At 43.0% G+C, this 20,027-nt stretch overlaps 1 protein-coding gene across 5 annotated transcripts in view; it reads right to left on the reverse strand.

The window, feature by feature from the left end:
- The window catches only part of CDK14 (cyclin dependent kinase 14), a 312,138-nt gene that overhangs the window by 81,052 nt on the left and 211,059 nt on the right, over positions 1 to 20,027 (reverse strand). For all 5 annotated transcript variants that reach the window (XM_069959461.1, XM_069959459.1, XM_069959458.1 and 2 more), the window contains one exon: positions 1,662 to 1,801. In XM_069959461.1, coding sequence (XP_069815562.1) covers positions 1,662 to 1,801 — 140 coding nt within the window. The remainder of the gene's footprint in view (positions 1 to 1,661; positions 1,802 to 20,027) is intronic.

A 20,027-nucleotide genomic window follows, 5' to 3' on the forward strand; every position in this document is an offset into this window, starting at 1 on the left:
GAATGTGAAATGCTTGATACTTCTTTCTATATTTGTGTTTTTCGTTGCTTCGGGGATGATGTACAAGACTTTCCATTTACTTCGGAATAATCACAGTTCTCGCTTTTTCTAAATTGTTTTTTTCGATGACATATTATTCATGGGAGAGGCGAGAAATGGGGAAAAAAAAAGTTTTTTTTTCACATATTATGAAGAACTTGCATTTTCAAACAAGTCAAACCTTAAGGATGTCTTCATTACTGATGGGAAAGAGGAAAAAATAAATCACGTGTCACCTGTACTAGAAGGAAGACGTCTCTGTGAAGGTTGGGTTTCTTAGGAATGAGAATGTAGGCCAGAAAAACAAAAATCGTCAACTTTTTACAATGTGGGGTGCAATAAATTCTAAATTCTATCGTTATTCGAGAAATTTATGTCCTGTGTATAATCCATCGATGTGGGTTCTACTTTTGGAACTTCCACCGATCAGGATAATTGGAGTCCTCTAAACCACTGATCTCTGAGTCTTAGGGCCAGTTCACACAGAGTAAAACTGGTGGAATTCCGTGGTGGAGAATCCCGCCAACCTCCGTGTCATACTGGCACAGTCTATGGGAGGGCTTGTGCGCCTCCGCTCTCCGCTTGAAAGAATTGACATGTCAATTCTTCTGCGCAGAGAGAGGAGGCCCGAGCCCTCCCATAGACTGGCTGTATGACATGGAGGCTGGCGGAATTCTGCCAGTTTTACTCCATGTGAACTTGCGCTTAGAGTTATCCCTACTAGAGATGAGCAAACTTACCGAATGTGCAGGTTCATGGAAACCTAAACACTCAGCATTTGACTTCCATTGCCTGGAGGAGCTGGATGCTGCCCTAGGGAGTCCTGGAAAACATGGATACAGTCATAGGCCAAAGGCGATATCCATGTTTTCCTGGCAGCATTCAACTTCTCCAGGCAACGAAGGTCAAACACAAAGTGTGTAGGTTTCGATGAATCTGCACGTTTGGTAAGTTTGCTCATCTCTAGTGGGGATAACTCTAAAACTCAGAGGCCTACGGGATCCCCCCATGACAGTATCGCCTATCTGAATCATCAGGACACGTATAGGGATTGAATCAAGCTGTAACAGAGACTGAGGAATATTCAAAGGATCATGTCAGTTCATCGGCTTGGAAAAAAAAAATTGATCTAATTTTAGTTAGATGCTTTGTATTGTGTCTGGTAATAATGGAGGATGTGGGGGTTAATCCCTTCTGGTGATCAATGGGAGTCCCTAGGGGGGCTGAAGGCTGGAATACCCCTTTACCATGGAAAAATACTCTAACCCAACCATGTTAAAAACATAGCATAATCATAGCACAGCATAGTCGTGACAATATTCATCCGAAAACCCTAACAATTGATGATGAGCGGACCTGTCAAACTCTTCGGGTTCAGCAAAATTCTCCAAATTCTGTGACGCAGCTCCATTGACTCTAATAAAAGAGGGGAAGGGGCCCCCCCTCCAGTGCTCCAAGGCTGGCGCTCAGAAATTGAACAGAGCCGTGCACAGGAAAATGGCGGCTGTGCAAAAAAGGATCGCGCCAGCGTCATCCCCCACCGGCGCCAGTCTATTCAGGTAAAAAAAAATTATATACCTAGTGGTACATTCGTTTTAAGAAAGGGAAACAGCGGTACTCACTATCACTCAGCTCAAAGAGCCTTGGGGGAAGATCGCTGAAGTAGTCGTGGTTCAGAGCAGTCTGGGCAGATAATCGGTTCTTAGGAAAACACTGGAGCAATTTGGAGGCGAGATCCTCAGCGTGATTCACGTAGCTCAGCCTGGGGGAGAGAGAGCGAGATAATCAGTCAAAAATAATCAAATAAAAATATAAATCACAAAGAAAATCATAATTAAGGAAACTTAAGCAAATGTCATTACTTTTTAGATACAATTAGAAAAATTAATGAAGACTGACTGCAGACCCTGGTGCCGTGCCAAGACGCTCCCCCCGCTGCAGGCAGACATATTGTCTACTTCACTCAACCCTAAAATGTCTACAAATTCTACAAATGAACAAAAATAATCAAATTCAGTTTTTTAGCTAATGCCAGGTCAGCACTTGGTCAAACAGAACGGAGACTACAGGCTAATGGGAGCCCATAGACTAGACAGTAGTGGCCTGGTCTAGTGGTGTGCGGTGAACTCCTGAACTCGAAGCTTCTAGCCCGGCTCCTCAGCAAGACTTCCCCCAATCATTAGTAGAGCAGCCCTTTAAATAAACAGCGATTAGTCTTCTTTCTGCCCATGTGGTTAGTGAATAAGGATTAACCAGGTAAATACATCCCAGTGTCTACATCTCGCATTCTATCATCTACCCTGGGATCCAATGTCACTTTACAGGCGGCTTCTTGTATATCTTGTATATACTCCAAGTCCCCCGGCCCCCAACCCCAGCAAAAGGTATCTGTATTCCTCCAATAGACGGTAGTGTCTTTTAGGACCGGTGTAAATTTCATCGAGAAAAGCTATCCAATTCTGTGTCCTATTAATCTTGTGCTAAGAAGGGATCATTTATGGCCGTGTAACCGATCCTGGAATACGGGACTCGACGAACAACAAAATAATACGTCTCCAACAGATCATAACCCAAGGCGGCTCATGAATGCACACGCTCGCCCCTCACACTGGGAACTCCACGGCCTTTGAAAAGTTTCTTTTACCTATTTTTCCATCTCTAAAAATAAATGTATAGGATAATGGGCATAAAAACATATAGCCGACAACAACCAACCCAACCAGTTACAGATGTAGCAGTGGTGAGCCGATCCGTCAAAATGTTTGAGTTCGGCAATGTTCTCCAAACCTGAGAGCTTGGCGTTCGGTTGGCGCCCTTAGGGCTACTAGGAAAGCATGATTACATCCTATGGCTGGACTCCCTAGGCGGCATCCAACTTCTGCAGCCGCAGGGAATCAAACATCGAGTGTTCAGGCTTAGAGAACGTTGCAGAACCCTAACATCTTGGCAGATCCGCTTAACACTATAGAAGACACCAGTATGGGGCCCGTCTCCAGCCAAAAGCTACTGTGCTAACTTTGGGGGAAAATACACAATATAGGGTGTAAAAACTTTAAAAAAAAAAGTTTTCTTCTCAGAAAGTACAGAGTCAAGAAGTATGGTGCCTCAGCAGGGACACTACATGGAATTTCTGGGGTCCATACATGTAAATGGGGGAGAGTCTTAAGCTTCATCCCTCATCTCCTATACCCCACCTGGGGGGGGGAGGATGAATGAAGAAATAAGATGGAATAATTATAGAGTCCTTGGTGAATTCTAGGGCATAAGAGGGTTATCCCAAGCAAGAAGTTCTCTCCCATCCACATTCATTGCCATGAATAAGCGCAGTTGTTAAACAAAAAATACATATGGCCATAGGATGTATCCATGTTTTCCTGGCAGCCCTAGGCCGGGGGTAAAATGCTGAGCGTTTGGGTCCAGAGAACGTTGCCTTATCAAGTCTGCTCAACGCTATCCCAAATTTCGAAGGCTGGCTCAAGATTTTGTTATATTGTTTTGACCAACTACAAAAATTGCCAAATTTTATAGGCACAACTATAACAGTACAGTGGTACCTTGGTTTAAAAGTAACTTGGTTTAAGAGCGTTTTGGTTTAAGAGCTCACAGTTTTTCAAAATTGTGACTTGGTTTAAGAGCATTGCTTTGGTTTAAGAGCTCCCTGTACTGGGTGGGAGCACAAGTGGGGGAGGGGCATGGTCTGCATAGCGGGGTCTACAGTCCTGTACTCTGACCCAGGAAGTCTCCCTCATCTTCCAAATCATAGCAGATCCACTTCAGGCTGGGGCTTGCATCAGGGGACAGGACTGTGGAGGTAATCTCTCCATAGCTGTAACCCCTCTCTCCCCGGACAGAGAGTGCTGCATGTATGTGCCCACATCTGTCCTGCTCATTCCTTCATCCTCCCTGCAGTCTCTGTCCGCCCTTGTGTTTCCCATCCTCTCCATTACTGTACAGTAACTTATAATATCACAGATTCTGCTGTTTCTGAATGTTTGTTTCATCTGTTTTACATGTTATTCTGAATAATAAATCATTATTTTTGGGGTGGGGAACTAATTGTCTGCATTTCTATGATTTCTTATGGGAAAATGTGCTTTGGTTTAAGAGTGGATTTGGATTACAAGCGCCATCCCGGAACGAATTATGCTCGTAATCCAAGGCACCACTGTACATGTAAAAAGTAAAAAAAAAAAAAGTAATATAGTAATATAGTAATAAAGTAATTCTATAGTGGGCTCATAATGGATAAAGCACAATAAACTACGTGAGCCTCAAAAATTATACACCAAATTATAGGCCTAAAATTTTTTTTTAAATTGGAAATGATGAAATGTTATATATGTAATGGTCATGGGAATCGGGTAGAGTGATATTTTCTGGATAGATGATTATACCGTCAGGCCAAATCCAGCGTCAATATTTCTAATTTCCAGAAAACAATTCTGGCCTTTAGAGATTCTTAATTCCTCGATAGGTACAGGAACCTCTTTGTGGTCCTGACGCTTCGTTTTATTTTATTTACGGTAAAAGTAACCGATGTTTGCCAAGGCTAATATTTGGCAGTCCTGGGGCAGGGTAGTGTGACATTACAGGAGACCTCGCCGGCTACATTCTCTCACTATCTATTTGTTTAATCTGCAACCGTTTTCGTAATTAGGGGTTTAATGTCCCTTTTAATTTACTAAATCAATTGACTTTTTATGCTTTTTGTAGAAGGTCGAGGCTTTTGGGTTCATTAGTCACATGACAAACGTTAAGTCAGTGAATGAATAAATAAATATATATTTGAAAGTAACAAAGTAAAACGCCTTCTATAAGGAAGGGATCTGATTGACTGCACTGCGACAACGGCCCCCAAACATCCAACCAATGTAATTGTGAACTTGCAGTCCCGCTCCTGGACCCCCGCCGGCAATCTTCATCTCTTCCCCCCTTCCAGCTGAGTCACAACCCAGCTGACGGACACCGCGCTCAGCCGGTCGCTGATTGGTTGAGCAGGCTATATCCCACCCTCTTGTGACGTTTCAGAAGAGTCTTGACATACCCCGAAGCCGGGAGAAAATGGCATCTGGCAGGGTACGGGATTCTCGCCTAAATTCTCCTCTAAATACTGAGTATTCCAGTTTGGAGAAGTTGTTGAACTCAGACACTTCCATGAAGTTCACGCAACACTAATCTACACTTCAAAACTAATCGGTCAGTGACTGGGTAAGAGGGGACCATAAGGACCCAGTGATAGATGGAATCGGTCAGTGACTGGATAAGAGGGGACCATAAGGACCCAGTGATAGATGGAATCGGTCAGTGACTGGGTAAGAGGGGACCATAAGGACCCAGTGATAGATGGAATCGGTCAGTGACTAGGTAAGAGGGGACCATAAGGACCCAGTGATAGGTGGAATCGGTCAGTGACTGGCTGAGAAGGGACCATAAGGACACAGTGATAGATGGAATCGGTCAGTGACTAGGTAAGAGGGGACCATAAGGACCCAGTGATAGGTGGAATCGGTCAGTGACTGGGTAAGAGGGGACCATAAGGACCCAGTGATAGGTGGAATCGGTCAGTGACTAGGTAAGAGGGGACCATAAGGACCCAGTGATAGGTGGAATAGGTCAGTGACTGGGCAAGAGGGGACCATAAGGACCCAGTGATAGATGGAATCGGTCAGTGACTGGGCAAGAGGGGACCAGTAAGGACCCAGTGATAGGTGGAATCGGTCAGTGACTGGCTGAGAAGGGACCATAAGGACACAGTGATAGATGGAATCGGTCAGTGACTGGGTAAGAGGGGACCATAAGGGCCCAGTGATAGGTGGAATCGGTCAGTGACTGGGTAAGAGGGGACCATAAGGACCCAGTGATAGATGGAATCGGTTAGTGACTGGCTGAGAAGGGACCCATAAGGACCCAGTGATAGATGGAATCGGTCAGTGACTGGGTAAGAGGGGACCATAAGGACCCAGTGATAGGTGGAATCGGTCAGTGACTGGGTAAGAGGGGACCATAAGGACCCAGTGATAGATGGAATCGGTCAGTGACTGGGTAAGAAGGGACCATAAGGACCCATTGATAGATGGAATCGGTCAGTGACTGGGTAAGAGGGGACCATAAGGACCCAGTGATAGGTGGAATCGGTCAGTGACTGGGTAAGAGGGGACCAGTAAGGACCCAGTGATAGGTGGAATTGGTCAGTGACTGGCTGAGAAGGGACCATAAGGACACAGTGATAGGTGGAATTGGTCAGTGACTGGGTAAGAGGGGACCATAAGGACCCAGTGATAGATGGAATCGGTCAGTGACTGGGTAAGAGGGGACCATAAGGACCCAGTGATAGGTGGAATTGGTCAGTGACTGGCTGAGAGGGGACCATAAGGACACAGTGATAGGTGGAATTGGTCAGTGACTGGCTGAGAGGGGACCATAAGGACCCAGTGAAAGGTGGAATCACAGCATAAGGGGGTCAGGTTGGCATGTAATACTTATTGTCATAGAAAATAAACGCTGTCACCTCTTAAAGTTCCTTTAGGCTTAAATATCTGGAGTGCTGCCTGGCGTATAAATCTAACATACTGTATACCACGTTTGAGGCATATGCCACCCGCTGAGGTTAAGGTACCTTTAGGCATCTGTTGTATATGGGATGCCTCTGCTTTGCTTTTCTATAGCGTATACTAGATTATACTACCACCCCTGATGGAACTATAACAATGTATAAGGCAAAACCTCTCCTGCTCTGGACAGTTCCTGACATGGACAGAGGTGGCAGCAGAGAGCACTGTGTCACACTGGAAAGAATAAACCACTTCCTGCAGGACATACAGCAGCTGATAAGTACTGGACGACTGGACATTTGTACATAGAAGTAATTTACAAATCTGTATAACTTTCTGAAGCCAAATGTTTTTTTCCCCTTACAGAGTACCCCTTTAATAATACTATGTTATATTACGCAAGTAATAGTATCTGCATGTGCCGATAAAAAAAAAAAAGAAGAATTAAAAAAAAAATAGATATAAAAAAATCTCAAACTAAATTCAATCCAAGCTGTACGTGAGTTTGGCCCGGACTTCAATAAGGATAATAAATTCTTCTTATATCTCAGAGTCGGGTTTTAATTTATATTCTACATAGTTTGGACCAATAAAGAAGGGGAAAAAAATCACCAGGAATTTGGGATAGAAATTCCAGATCCAGAAAATCAAATAAGCGCTGAGCCCGTCACTCCGAGGTGATTTAAAGGATGTCAAAGGCAGGCGCGGCGCGGCGCTAATACACCCTATACACCATACATTTTAATAATGCATAATCTCGGCACAAGCTCTTTAAGGTTTACGTCCTCTATAAACCTATCTGAGAGCTGGAAATATGCGATAGAGGTGCAATATACTCCATAACAAACCTATCAGATTTTTTCGTGTAATGCTTTTCAAAGGCTTAAACTAAACCGAGTGTCGAGAAAATTACCTTTTACTGTAGGACTCCTAAGTGAAAAAAAAAAATCAGATTTTTTAAAAATATATACATATATAATTTTTTTTTTTTTTTTTTTTTTTTAGCGAACTACATGGTGAATTTCTATCATCTCCGCTGTATCTTGGCAAATGATGAAAGAGAAATGGAGGCACGAGCGCAGTTAACATTCCGCAGCATTCTTCCTGCTCATATTTATTTCCTTACTTGCTGGAGCAAAACCAAGATAAAAAGGAAGACGCTAAAGAAAGACCAGGAGTGAAAATAAGAGAAATTAAAATAAAAATTTCTTTTTATTTTTGCTGACGAGGTTTGAAGGTTTTTTGGGTTATTTAAAGCGGCGACTAAATATAAAATGATACAAAATATAAATAAATAAAGAGGCCTTGGGCTGGTGGGGCCGAAAGAATGTGGGAGGATTGCGGCTGGAGGAATGTTCTGCTTTTGGCGGACGTGTGTTTGTAGATTTGTAGATGATTTGTTAGCTGGATAGAAATAATAAGCCGTCCAGTGGTCTACACAGGAGAAATAAATGGAGAGTTACTGAATCTAAGGGGGAAGAACGCCATGGATGAAAACTACTGGGACACAGGGCAGCATAGAAGTCTAAAAATTACCACACCCAACGTTGCCTTCAATGGCGAGGTAGCCGAAGCCTTGATTTTTTATAGTTTCATTACAAAGTCCAAGCTCATAGACCTCACGGTCGGTATTCCTTGACATTGTCTCCATTACTGTGCCTGAAGGAAATCAGTTAAAACTGGTACAAAGCATGGGCGGTTCTGGCAGTACTGCCATCAGGGGCCCAGTCCAAATCAGATAAAAAGACAGCTGAAAGAAAAGTCACTGCTGGCAGAAGCATAGGGAAGCTGATGGGCCCCAAAGCAAATGCTAACATAGAGCCCCTCAACTATAAGGGAATGTGCACACTACGGAATCCTGGGGGATCAGCCGCCGCAGATTCCGCAGCTTACGGCTGCACATTTCTGCCTGTGTCATAGACTCCATTCTATGGTCAGGCAGATTCTGCCATCCACGCGAAGAATAAACCTTTTCAGGAGTATGGTGAAAACTGCCTGACCATAGAATGGAGTCTATGGCACAGGCGGAGAGTGAAGCGGGAGCTGCAGTAAGTCCTCCACGTGTTTCCCTCAGTGTGCACACACCCTAACACGGCATTTATAGTGCTGGCTAGAGATGAGCAAACCGAATCTTCCAAACAGAGATTTGTTGCAAACTTTGCAAAAAGTTTGGTTTGTTAGCAAACCAATTTTTTTTTTTATAAAGTTCTGAACTAGTTTGTAAAGATGGCAGCCATATAAGAACAAACAAGAAAAGAAAGGTACGATCCCCCGTGTCGCCTTCTGGGTCTCCGGTATCCCTCACTGTTTGTAGTCGCTTCCAGTCCGCTCAACCAGTTGTGGTGCCGTCCTGTCTCAGTCTCAGTCCGTGATTGGCTGAGCAGGATTTTGTCGGATGCAGGGGACACTGGAGAAGGAGGACACGGGGGAGCGTGGTCAGGTAAGTATGGATGCGCGAACTTGGTGAACGGCACTCAATAAGCTAATCGCCTGCAATCATTATCTGTTTTAGTGCGGATTGTTTACGTTTCAGTCATGACAGACCTGAACTTTACGCCAAAGTTAGGAAAATCTGCCAAACCAAACTTCTGAAAACTTTGCTTATCTAAAGATCATCCGAGGAGCCCCTCCCGCAGCTTCCCGCTCTGACCTGCTCACTGTCCGTGTGTAATAGTGCCGCCAGCGAGCAGGGAGTGAGGAGCAAGTGAGCACTGATCTGACAGGTCGGCACTCGATTGCTCCTCAATATCGGCCCACGTTATAGGGGCTTTATGGGCCCCTTAGACTCCTGGGTGACTGCACCCTTTATAGTTACACCCCTAGACCCTGGTCACCAGCCACCTCTTACATCTAATCTGTAGGACTTTAGGTAGCAAGGCCTGCTCTATTATCAGGTAATATCACGGGCGCCTTGTGGGAGTATATAAGGGGGAGTGTTTTTTTGTCATGTACGTATGATGTATATATGTTGTAGTGAAATGAGAGAATCAGGGATTTCATCAAATCCCAAGAAATTGTGAAATGACCATTCCAGCATTTCCCAAGGGAATTGATCAAATCACTGACCCCTTTCAGGGAAATGATAGAATGAACTCTATCATTTCCCCCTGCGACAGAATTCACTTACTGTATCGTCACTCTGCTCCCCGTCCGCCTCCGCCACCTCTCTGCTCCCCAGCCTGGTCCCTTTGCTCTCCGCCCGCCTCTGGTCCCGTCCGCCCCACCGACATATGCCTGCCAAGGACGTGTGGCCGGGCGACTCGTCGATCGTTCACTCCATCACTTCTCTGAAAGGGGTCAGTGATTTGATTAAAGGACAACTCCGGCGGGACCCCCCCCAAAAAAACAAACACAGACACACACAGACACCATACTCACCATCCCTCCGGTGACGATCGCCACTCCATTCGCCCGCCGTCCGCCTCACCGTCACCTGCGTCCACCGTCCAGCGATGTCTCTTACTTCCGGGTCCATGGGAGAGAAAAGGCTGCCAGTGCCAATCAGGGCTGAGCAAGCTGGAAGCCATGTGATGCGCTCCAGCCAATGAAAAGGCTGCTGGTGCGCATGTGCACCAGCAGCCTTTTCTCTCCCATTCACTTTCAATGAAGATGCCGAGGAGGAAGAAGACCCGGACCGCCCCCCGACTCACCAGATGGCGCCCAGGAGAAGAGGACCGTGACAACCGTAATCGCTAATGTATACATTCTTTAACTTCCGGGGGGGGGGGGGGGGGGGTCGTTGGTCGCGGAAAGTGGGGGAAGGGGGCCAGACCGGGTATTTAACCACATTACAAAGTTATATAACTTTGTAATGTGTGTTAAATAAGCCAAAAAATTTTTTTCGTGGGAGCTGTCCTTTAATTTCCTAGGGAAATGATTCCATCATTTCCCGGGCTTTGATCAAATGTTTGGATTCTATCATTTTACTGCAACATATATACTGGGTGCAATTCTCTACCCTACTACTGTGGCATGTTCCATTGGACCCAATGTAATGAGATATAAGACAACGCTCCTTCTAGGGGAGAACACACGGAATCCTTCAGAACCAAGGAGCAGTACGGCCTCTGTTGCCATGTTGGGCCTAATCCTATTTGCATCGTTTATCATCATGTAAGTTGAATTTTTAAGTCAGAAAAACCTCTACGATTTGTCCATTATTAGTAATGTCTGAAAGATTTCTATGTGGCCAACACCGAGGTGTAAGATCTCTGGATAAGTGTTCATTAGAGATCAGCTGGAGTCCGATCACTCGGCATTTGTTTACCGGTGGCTGAAAAAGTTGGATGCCGCCCTGGGGCTGCATCCATCTTCTTCAGCCACCAGTAATCTAATGCGGCACAATCAAACTCGAGCATGCTCCAGTTGTGCTCATCTCTAGTGTCCGTAATTTTCCATCGTCCATCCACTCTCACTAACATATAAAGAGGAAAAAAAAAAAAAAAGACACAGCTGAAAACCATCTTAATTACCTGAGCGGCGAGCCGGCGCACAATAACCGCACTCACAGATCTACCTGCAGGAATCAGAAAGCAAATACAAAAAGTTGTGCTCGGAATTCGGCACAGCCCCATCTTTGTTGTTGCTGTTTACATCTGGTGGAGCAGATGAATAGCGGGAGATAAAAGACTCCGCAACAGAAAGAAGCGCTAACTTAGAAACACTTCTTACACAACAAACACTTTCTGCCCGAGATTTTGCCAAAGCGCATTTTGTAAACAACATTTTTATTTTTTCCCGACTAGTTTCACAGTTTCCTCTAATCCAAATAGTGACAAGGGAACTAAAAAGCAGATTTCCCTGTAAAGGCTCCTCTATTTTAGCATTACACAGTGGAGAATACATTGACTATGCTAATAACACTGTAAGCGAATCGCTGCACACAGACTTAACGCACTCACAGAGAGAATTCCGTCTTTGGAGCCCCCCTCTCCCTCCCCCTTAGTCGCTGCTCCAAACCTGATGTGTTTTGCCATTGACTACTGCTTATATAGCACCAACATAGTCAGCAGTCTTGTACAACTGGAGCATGCCCAACTCTGATCATTCAGCATTTGATTACCGGTGGCTGATGAAGTAGGATGCATCTCTAGGGGGTCCGAGAAAACATGGATACAGCCTATGGCCTATGGCCATGAACGATGCACTTATTTTCAAGTTTGCGCTTGGGCGGCATATGGGCAGGGGGGGGGGCACAGTATTTGCACCCAGATTAGCCCCAAAAAAAACATGCTAAAAATTACACCGGCTCTAAGCTGGTGTGGATTTTTTGGCCTCCGCTATGCTGCTCGTGCGCCTCTTGATAACTCCAGTGGTGGAAAATCGGGAAATTTAAAAATAGACGTGCAAAAAAACCATGGATTGATAATTGTGTCCAATCATACAACCAGGTCACCACTAGGGTCCGTTATTGGCCAAGCAGCCATTTCCTGTCTGGTGTAATGTGCACCCGAAGTGGAGATAATTGGGCACCTGGTGAGCACTGGGACAGCCGTACTCCGATATAGGTGAGAAGAACAACGCCCTTGAGTGAGAAATATAATAAATAATAATAATAATAATCATGGCTGCTCTCCGTCTAACACAGTGCCACATCTGGTTGTATCTGGTATTGCAGTGGTCGTGATCACTAGTAGTTTTGCAATATACTCTCCTATATATATATATATATATATATATATATATATATATATATATATATATACTCATGCCAATATGTGGTCTTTCCTCTGTTAAAAAAAAAAAAAGAGACCAAAACCAGGCAGTCCCCGTCCTCTGGCGCTCACACAAGGAGAGACCCCTGTCCATCATGATGCAGTTTATATATCACCTGAGGGCAATTATCTTATACTAATTATATTATTACTTGTTATTAATTCTATTCTCAGCTCACCAGAAGACAATACTCTGTGTGACAGGAGAGCTGACCGTACAATGCAGGATTCACTGTTACTGAACTTAGACGTGCAGCAGCTGTATACATGAGCAGTGAAGAGAGACACCTAGTGGCCATATTTATATTGTTGATTTAAACATAAAAAAACTGAAATAAAAATAAAGCCTGTGATCACAACCACTTTTGGTTTCTTAAAAAATAAATAAATAAACAAACAACATTTATGAGTAAAATCTACTATTCCAGAATTAGCTTTCATGTATCTATAATCTTATCTAGAGCCAATGTTGAGCATAAGATCTCTTCTTTTCTTCATTATTACTATAGGATCCATTGATTATAATTGTTATCATACGTCACTTCTATACTTGTAATTTTTCCTAAATATTAGTGTGTATGAATATTACATGTGAGATGGGGAACGCTGTAATTAAAGTCAGCGACACGTGAGATTCCGCGTCTACATTGACATAAACATAAAACAAACACAGCTGGTACCTTTTGTACGTGCGCGCGCGCGTCTGTTTGGTCGCTGAAGGATTTAGCTGGACAAACATCACAAAGAAGATCGCTGATTGCATTGAATTGCTAATCAAATATACGGCGGTGCGAGGGCGGCCGAGGATCAATTATTGTGAGATTTGAATAATTTAATGGGGATGTCTGTATTCGGCTATACGCCGTCTCGGAATTAAATCATTAGGGATTAGAAAAAAAAAAAAAAGTGGGGGGAGGTTCGGAAAGGTAGATGGGATCTGGCGCTCTGCTCGCCCCTATTAACTTACTCAAAATGTAATATAACGTAACGAGCGGCGAAAGGGTTAAATCAGCGAGATCAACATCCAAAATCTCGGCGCCGCTGTTTACATATCGCTAATAATGCCAATCTGGCGCTGGGAATATCTTTGGCAACGACTGAGCAAATATCTTGTAGCAAAAGGGAAAAAAAATTGACTGGAGTATCAAATGTATAATTAAAGAATTTTTTTTTTTTTTTTTTTTTTTTTACATGGAGAATCAGAGCCCGACCCTTTTGTTCTGGCTGCGGCTTACCCCTCCCCATAAAGAACACAGAAACTCTTGGCCGTGCCGGACGTTCTTGGGAATAGAAAGGATGGGGGTCGGACAGGAGAGATAATTGACGTCTGAACATCAGCTATTGAAGGTGAATGAGAAGCTTTAATCTCCCGAAGATTGCCCTAGTTGTATCTATAAGCAGAAAAATAACATTAAAGGGGTATTCCAGGTAAAATACATGTGGAATCATCCCTCCTCCTGGAGACTAACAATTCCTTCCATCCTTGTTGTTATCTATTCAGTCTCCTTCCCCCAGTTCTCAGCTGCTGCTTTCTGCTGAAGACACAAAAATCTGTGTGTGAGCTTTTCTCCCTGTCTCTCACTCCTCCCCCCTCCCTTCTGAGACGGTTGATGTAAACAAGTCCCTGACCGGCTGTCTCTGCACTCTATGATGCTGGGAGGGTTATTTTGAGGTCAAGTTGCTCATGACCACATTGTGCTTAAGTCTCCCAGCATCACAGAGTGCAGAGACAGTCGGCCAGGGATGCTAATTACATGTGTTGACATCAGCTGTTTCGGAAGGGTGGGGGGAGGCGGGGAGAAGGAGATTGCTGTGTCTAGCAAAAAACAGAAGCTCAGAACTGGAACAAACGTATGGAACAAATTGTTAGTCTCAAAAAGGGGGGATCATTCAATAAGATACCTTTGAAAAAGCTTAAACTTTTGCAGTAAGGTATACAGGCGCCCCATAGGACTGAAGAAGGACCTCTAAGGGCTTCGGGTCAGGCCTATTGCAGCATGTCTTTCCTGATTCCAACATGTTCGGTCAAGTATTAGATTTTGCTTCAGAAAGAAACCTGATAAAGTTGTTTTTACCTGGACAATCTCTTTAAGTGGAGTTACCAAACTGTTCAGGTTCCACAATGTTCTTCGAACCTAAATGCTCGGCATTGGAGAGGTTGGATGCCACCTCAGGAGGTCCTGAAAAACATGGATACAGCCATAGGCCATAGCCTTAATTCATGTTTGCCTGGTCAGCCTAGGGCGGCATCTTACTTCTACAGACACCAGAAGTCAAATTAGGTTTGGAGAAGGTTGTCGAACCTGAACAGTTGGGCAACTGCTTAACACTACTCTTGAGCCATTATTATTAATATAAGATGAAAAAAACACAGCAGAGACACCATCACGTGTCTCGACGTCACTGAGCTAGCCAGACCTTCCACCGGGAAGAAACAACCAAGACAAGGAATGTCTCCACTCAAGGAAACCACCCCAGCAAGGTAACCATCCACAGACAGCTGTTTTGGGGTATTTGCCCCTCATCAGTGTGGAGTTGGATTCTGTCTGTGGATGGACACCTTGCTTGGGTGGTTTCCTTGACTGGAGACATTCCTTGGCTTGGTTGTTCCTTCCTGGAGGAAGGTCCAGCTAGCTCACTGATGTCGAGACACGTTATGGTGTCTCTGCTGTGTTTTGGTTGATCTCCCTGAGGTCAACCAGCTTCCTTTTTGCATTATAATGTAAGAATCTAGGACCTTGGGTTATACTCTAGTCCTATGGTAGTAGATCCCTCCAATAACACATCTATAGATAACAATATAGTCCTGGTTTCCGAGAAGCAACATTCCATGGCCAAGCAGAGCACTTCCGACCCCCCCCCCCCCATAACTGCCATTGGTTCCATCCAGAGCGGTATTCCAGACCTGTCTACATCTGGCATCTATTTATACACCGCATGTACAGATGGAGGAGGAATTCCTCGGTTGCCTAATTATCCTCCATCTGAAAATTTCTTTGGTCCTCCTACTCTTGATGTAAGTCGTTTGAGGTGCTCTTGGGGTTGCGTCTCGGACCCCCACATTTATCATCCCTAAGCCCCCCATCCCGCCCCCTTCTCTTATCCCCACCACATTCCCAGTCTTCCCCATGTGAAGTTGCTCCATATTCTGTAAGTTTTTAAAGATGTTTGTCTCCAAATTGATGAAGTCGAGGCGCGCGCTTAATACACAGTCCCAAGACTCCGGACTGATTAAAGTATTTCCCTATGTAAAAGCAAAAAGCATCTTAATTATCAGAAGAGAAGTGTCGGTTCATGCGGCTGGAGCTAATGAAGTGATACATTATGAAGCTTTGTTATGCAATATTCATGATGGAGATGCCAAGTTTGTGCCGGAATATCTCCCTCAAGTCACTAATATTTTATTACCATCAACACTTTAGGGTGCTGGGAGGTCTCCTGCGTGCTGCCCCCTTGTGCTAGAAGGGTTAATGAAATTCTGTAAGCAATTTCACCCATTTCTTTACATGTTACAAGTCAATAATATTAAAGAGGCATGCCATCCAGAAGGAGACATTAGCATGGCGCCCGTCACGCTCGCTCTGACTCTGCTAACTATGGGCCGGGGGATGGAAGACAATGCTGATGTGGGGTGCTGTAGAATTGCATTTATACTACTAAAGCTGAAAATGCAACAATACCCACAATGCACCACAGCCTGCTCGGCGCCAATGTTCTCCGACCGGATGTTGCAAAAGTGCAACTTCCATTGTGACCTGACCGCTGCAAGCTACCACCCGGAAGTAGTGTGGTTATTATTTCTATATAAGAAATATCTCAGTACAGTAGTACCTTGGTTTAAAAGTAACTTGGATTGAGAGCGTTTTGGTGTAATAGCTCAGAGTTTTTCAAAACTGTGACTTGGTGTAAGAGCATTGCTTTGGTGTAAGAGCTCCCTGTACTGGGTTGGAGGGGGAGTGGGGGAGGGGCATGGTCTGCATAGCGGTGTCTACAGTCCTGTACTCTGACCCAGGAAGTCTCTCACCTTCCAAATCATAGCAGATCCACTTCAGGCTGGGGCTTACATCAGGGGACAGGACTGTGGGGGTAATCTCTCCATAGCCGTAACCCCTCTCTCCCCAGAGTGCGGCATTTATGTGCCCCCATATGCCCTGCTCATTCCTTCATGCAACCTGCAGTCTCTGTCCACCCTTGTGTTTTCCATCCTCTCCACTTCCTCTATGATGTGCCTGCACTCACACTCAGCTACATACACTGCTGCTATTATGTGTCTGCACTTACACTCAGTCATTCACACTGCTGTATAGAAAAGTTTCTATCACTGTCCTTCGGCACAGCTGTTATTCTCACTTCCTGATTGGTCCGTGCTGAACACACCCCTTCCCCATTGCTGTCATGTGACCACACAGACCTCTGACAGCAGCCCTGCTTCTCTATTCTAGTCTGTTGTACTACACTACTGCATGATTGGGATCTGCAGCTCCATCCTGTATCTATAAACTGCTGCTGTTTTTTCATGCTTATGCACTTACTATACATTATAAACCACATGCTGATTGGCTATACTCTACACTACAGTAACTTATATATCACATATCCAGCTGCAGTGTTATCAGGGTTATACAGTTACTATACATTATATACCACATGCTGATTGCTATACTGTACAGTAACTTATATATCACATATCCAGCTGCTGTGTTATCAGGGTTATACAGTTACTATACATTATACACCACATGCTGATTGCTATACTGTACAGTAACTTATATATCACATATCCAGCTGCTGTTTTATCAGGGTTATACAGTTACTATACATTATATACCACATGCTGCTATACTGTACAGTAACTTATATATCACATATCCAGCTGCTGTGTTATCAGGGTTATACAGTTACTATACATTATATACCACATGCTGCTATACTGTACAGTAACATATATCACATATCCAGCTGCTGCTGTGTTATCAGGGTTATACAGTAACTATACATTATATACCACATGCTGCTATACTGTACAGTAACTTATATATCACATATCCAGCTGCTGTGTTATCAGGGTTATACAGCTACTATACATTATACACCACATGCTGATTGCTATACTGTACAGTAACTTATATATCACATATCCAGCTGCTGTGTTATCAGGGTTATACAGTTACTATACATTATACACCACATGCTGCTATACTGTACTGTAACTTATATATCACATATCCAGCTGCAGTGTTATCAGGGTTATACAGTTACTATACATTATACACCACATGCTGATTGCTATACTGTACAGTAACTTATATATCACATATCCAGCTGCAGTGTTATCAGGGTTATACAGTTACTATACATTATATACAACATGCTGCTATACTGTACAGTAACTTATATATCACATATCCAGCTGCTGCTGTGTTATCAGGGTTATACAGTTACTATACATTATACTCCACATACTGATTGCTATACTGTACAGTACCTTATATATCACATATCCAGCTGCTGTGTTATCAGGGTTATACAGTTACTATACATTATATACCACATGCTGCTATACTGTACAGTAACTTATATATCACATATCCAGCTGCTGTGTTATCAGGGTTATACAGTTACTATACATTATATACCACATGCTGATTGCTATACTGTACAGTAACTTATATATCACATATCCAGCTGCTGTGTTATCAGGGTTATACAGTTACTATACATTATATACCACATGCTGATTGGCTATACGCTACAGTAACTTATATATCACATATCCAGCTGCAGTGTTATCAGGGTTATACAGTTACTATACATTATATACAACATGCTGCTATACTGTACAGTAACTTATATATCACATATCCAGCTGCTGCTGTGTTATCAGGGTTATACAGTTACTATACATTATACTCCACATACTGATTGCTATACTGTACAGTACCTTATATATCACATATCCAGCTGCTGTGTTATCAGGGTTATACAGTTACTATACATTATATACCACATGCTGCTATACTGTACAGTAACTTATATATCACATATCCAGCTGCTGTGTTATCAGGGTTATACAGTTACTATACATTATATACCACATGCTGATTGCTATACTGTACAGTAACTTATATATCACATATCCAGCTGCTGTGTTATCAGGGTTATACAGTTACTATACATTATATACCACATGCTGATTGGCTATACGCTACAGTAACTTATATATCACATATCCAGCTGCTGTGTTATCAGGGTTATACAGTTACTATACATTATACAACACATGCTGATTGCTATACTGTACAGTAACTTATATATCACATATCCAGCTGCTGCTGTGTTATCAGGGTTATACAGTTACTATACATTATATACCACATGCTGCTATACTGTACAGTAACTTATATATCACATATCCAGCTGCTGCTGTGCTATCAGGGTTATACAGTTACTATACATTATATACCACATGCTGCTATACTGTACAGTAACTTATATATCACATATCCCGCTGCTGTGATATCAGGGTTATACAGTTACTATACATTATATACCACATGCTGCTATACTGTACAGTAACTTATATATCACATATCCAGCTACTGTATTATCAGGGTTATACAGTTACTATACATTATACACCACATGCTGATTGCTATACTGTACAGTAACTTATATATCCCATATCCAGCTGCTGTGTTATCAGGGTTATACAGTTACTATACATTATACACCACATGCTGCTATACTGTACAATAACTTATATATCCCATATCCAGCTGCTGTGTTATCAGGGTTATACAGTTACTATACATTATATACCACATGCTGATTGCTATACTGTACAGTAACTTATATATCACATATCCAGCTGCTGTGTTATCAGGGTTATACAGTTATTATACATTATACACCACATGCTGCTATACTGTACAGTAACTTATATATCACATATCCAGCTGCTGTGTTATCAGGGTTATACAGTTACTATACATTATATACCACATGCTGCTATACTGTACAGTAACTTATATATCACATATCCAGCTGCTGTGTTATCAGGGTTATACAGTTACTATACATTATATACCACATGCTGCTATACTGTACAGTAACTTATATATCACATATCCAGCTGCTGCTGTGTTATCAGGGTTATACAGTTACTATACATTATATTCCACATGCTGCTATACTGTACAGTGACATATATCACATATCCAGCTGCTGTGTTATCAGGGTTATACAGTTACTATACATTATACACCACATGCTGATTGCTATACTGTACAGTAACTTATATATCACATATCCAGCTGCTGCAGTGTCATCAGGGTTATACAGTTACTATACATTATACACCACATGCTGCTTTACTGTACAGTAACTTATATATCACATATCCAGCTGCTGTGTTATCAGGGTTATACAGTTACTATACATTATATTCCACATGCTGCTATACTGTACAGTGACATATATTACATATCCAGCTGCTGTGTTATCAGGGTTATACAGTTACTATACATTATACACCACATGCTGATTGCTATACTGTACAGTAACTTATATATCACATATCCAGCTGCTGCAGTGTCATCAGGGTTATACAGTTACTATACATTATACACCACATGCTGCTATACTGTACAGTAACTTATATATCACATATCCAGCTGCTGTGTTATCAGGGTTATACAGTTACTATACATTATACACCACATGC

This window comes from Dendropsophus ebraccatus, chromosome 2, assembly GCF_027789765.1.
Source record: "Dendropsophus ebraccatus isolate aDenEbr1 chromosome 2, aDenEbr1.pat, whole genome shotgun sequence".
NCBI classification, from domain to species: Eukaryota; Metazoa; Chordata; class Amphibia; order Anura; family Hylidae; genus Dendropsophus; species Dendropsophus ebraccatus.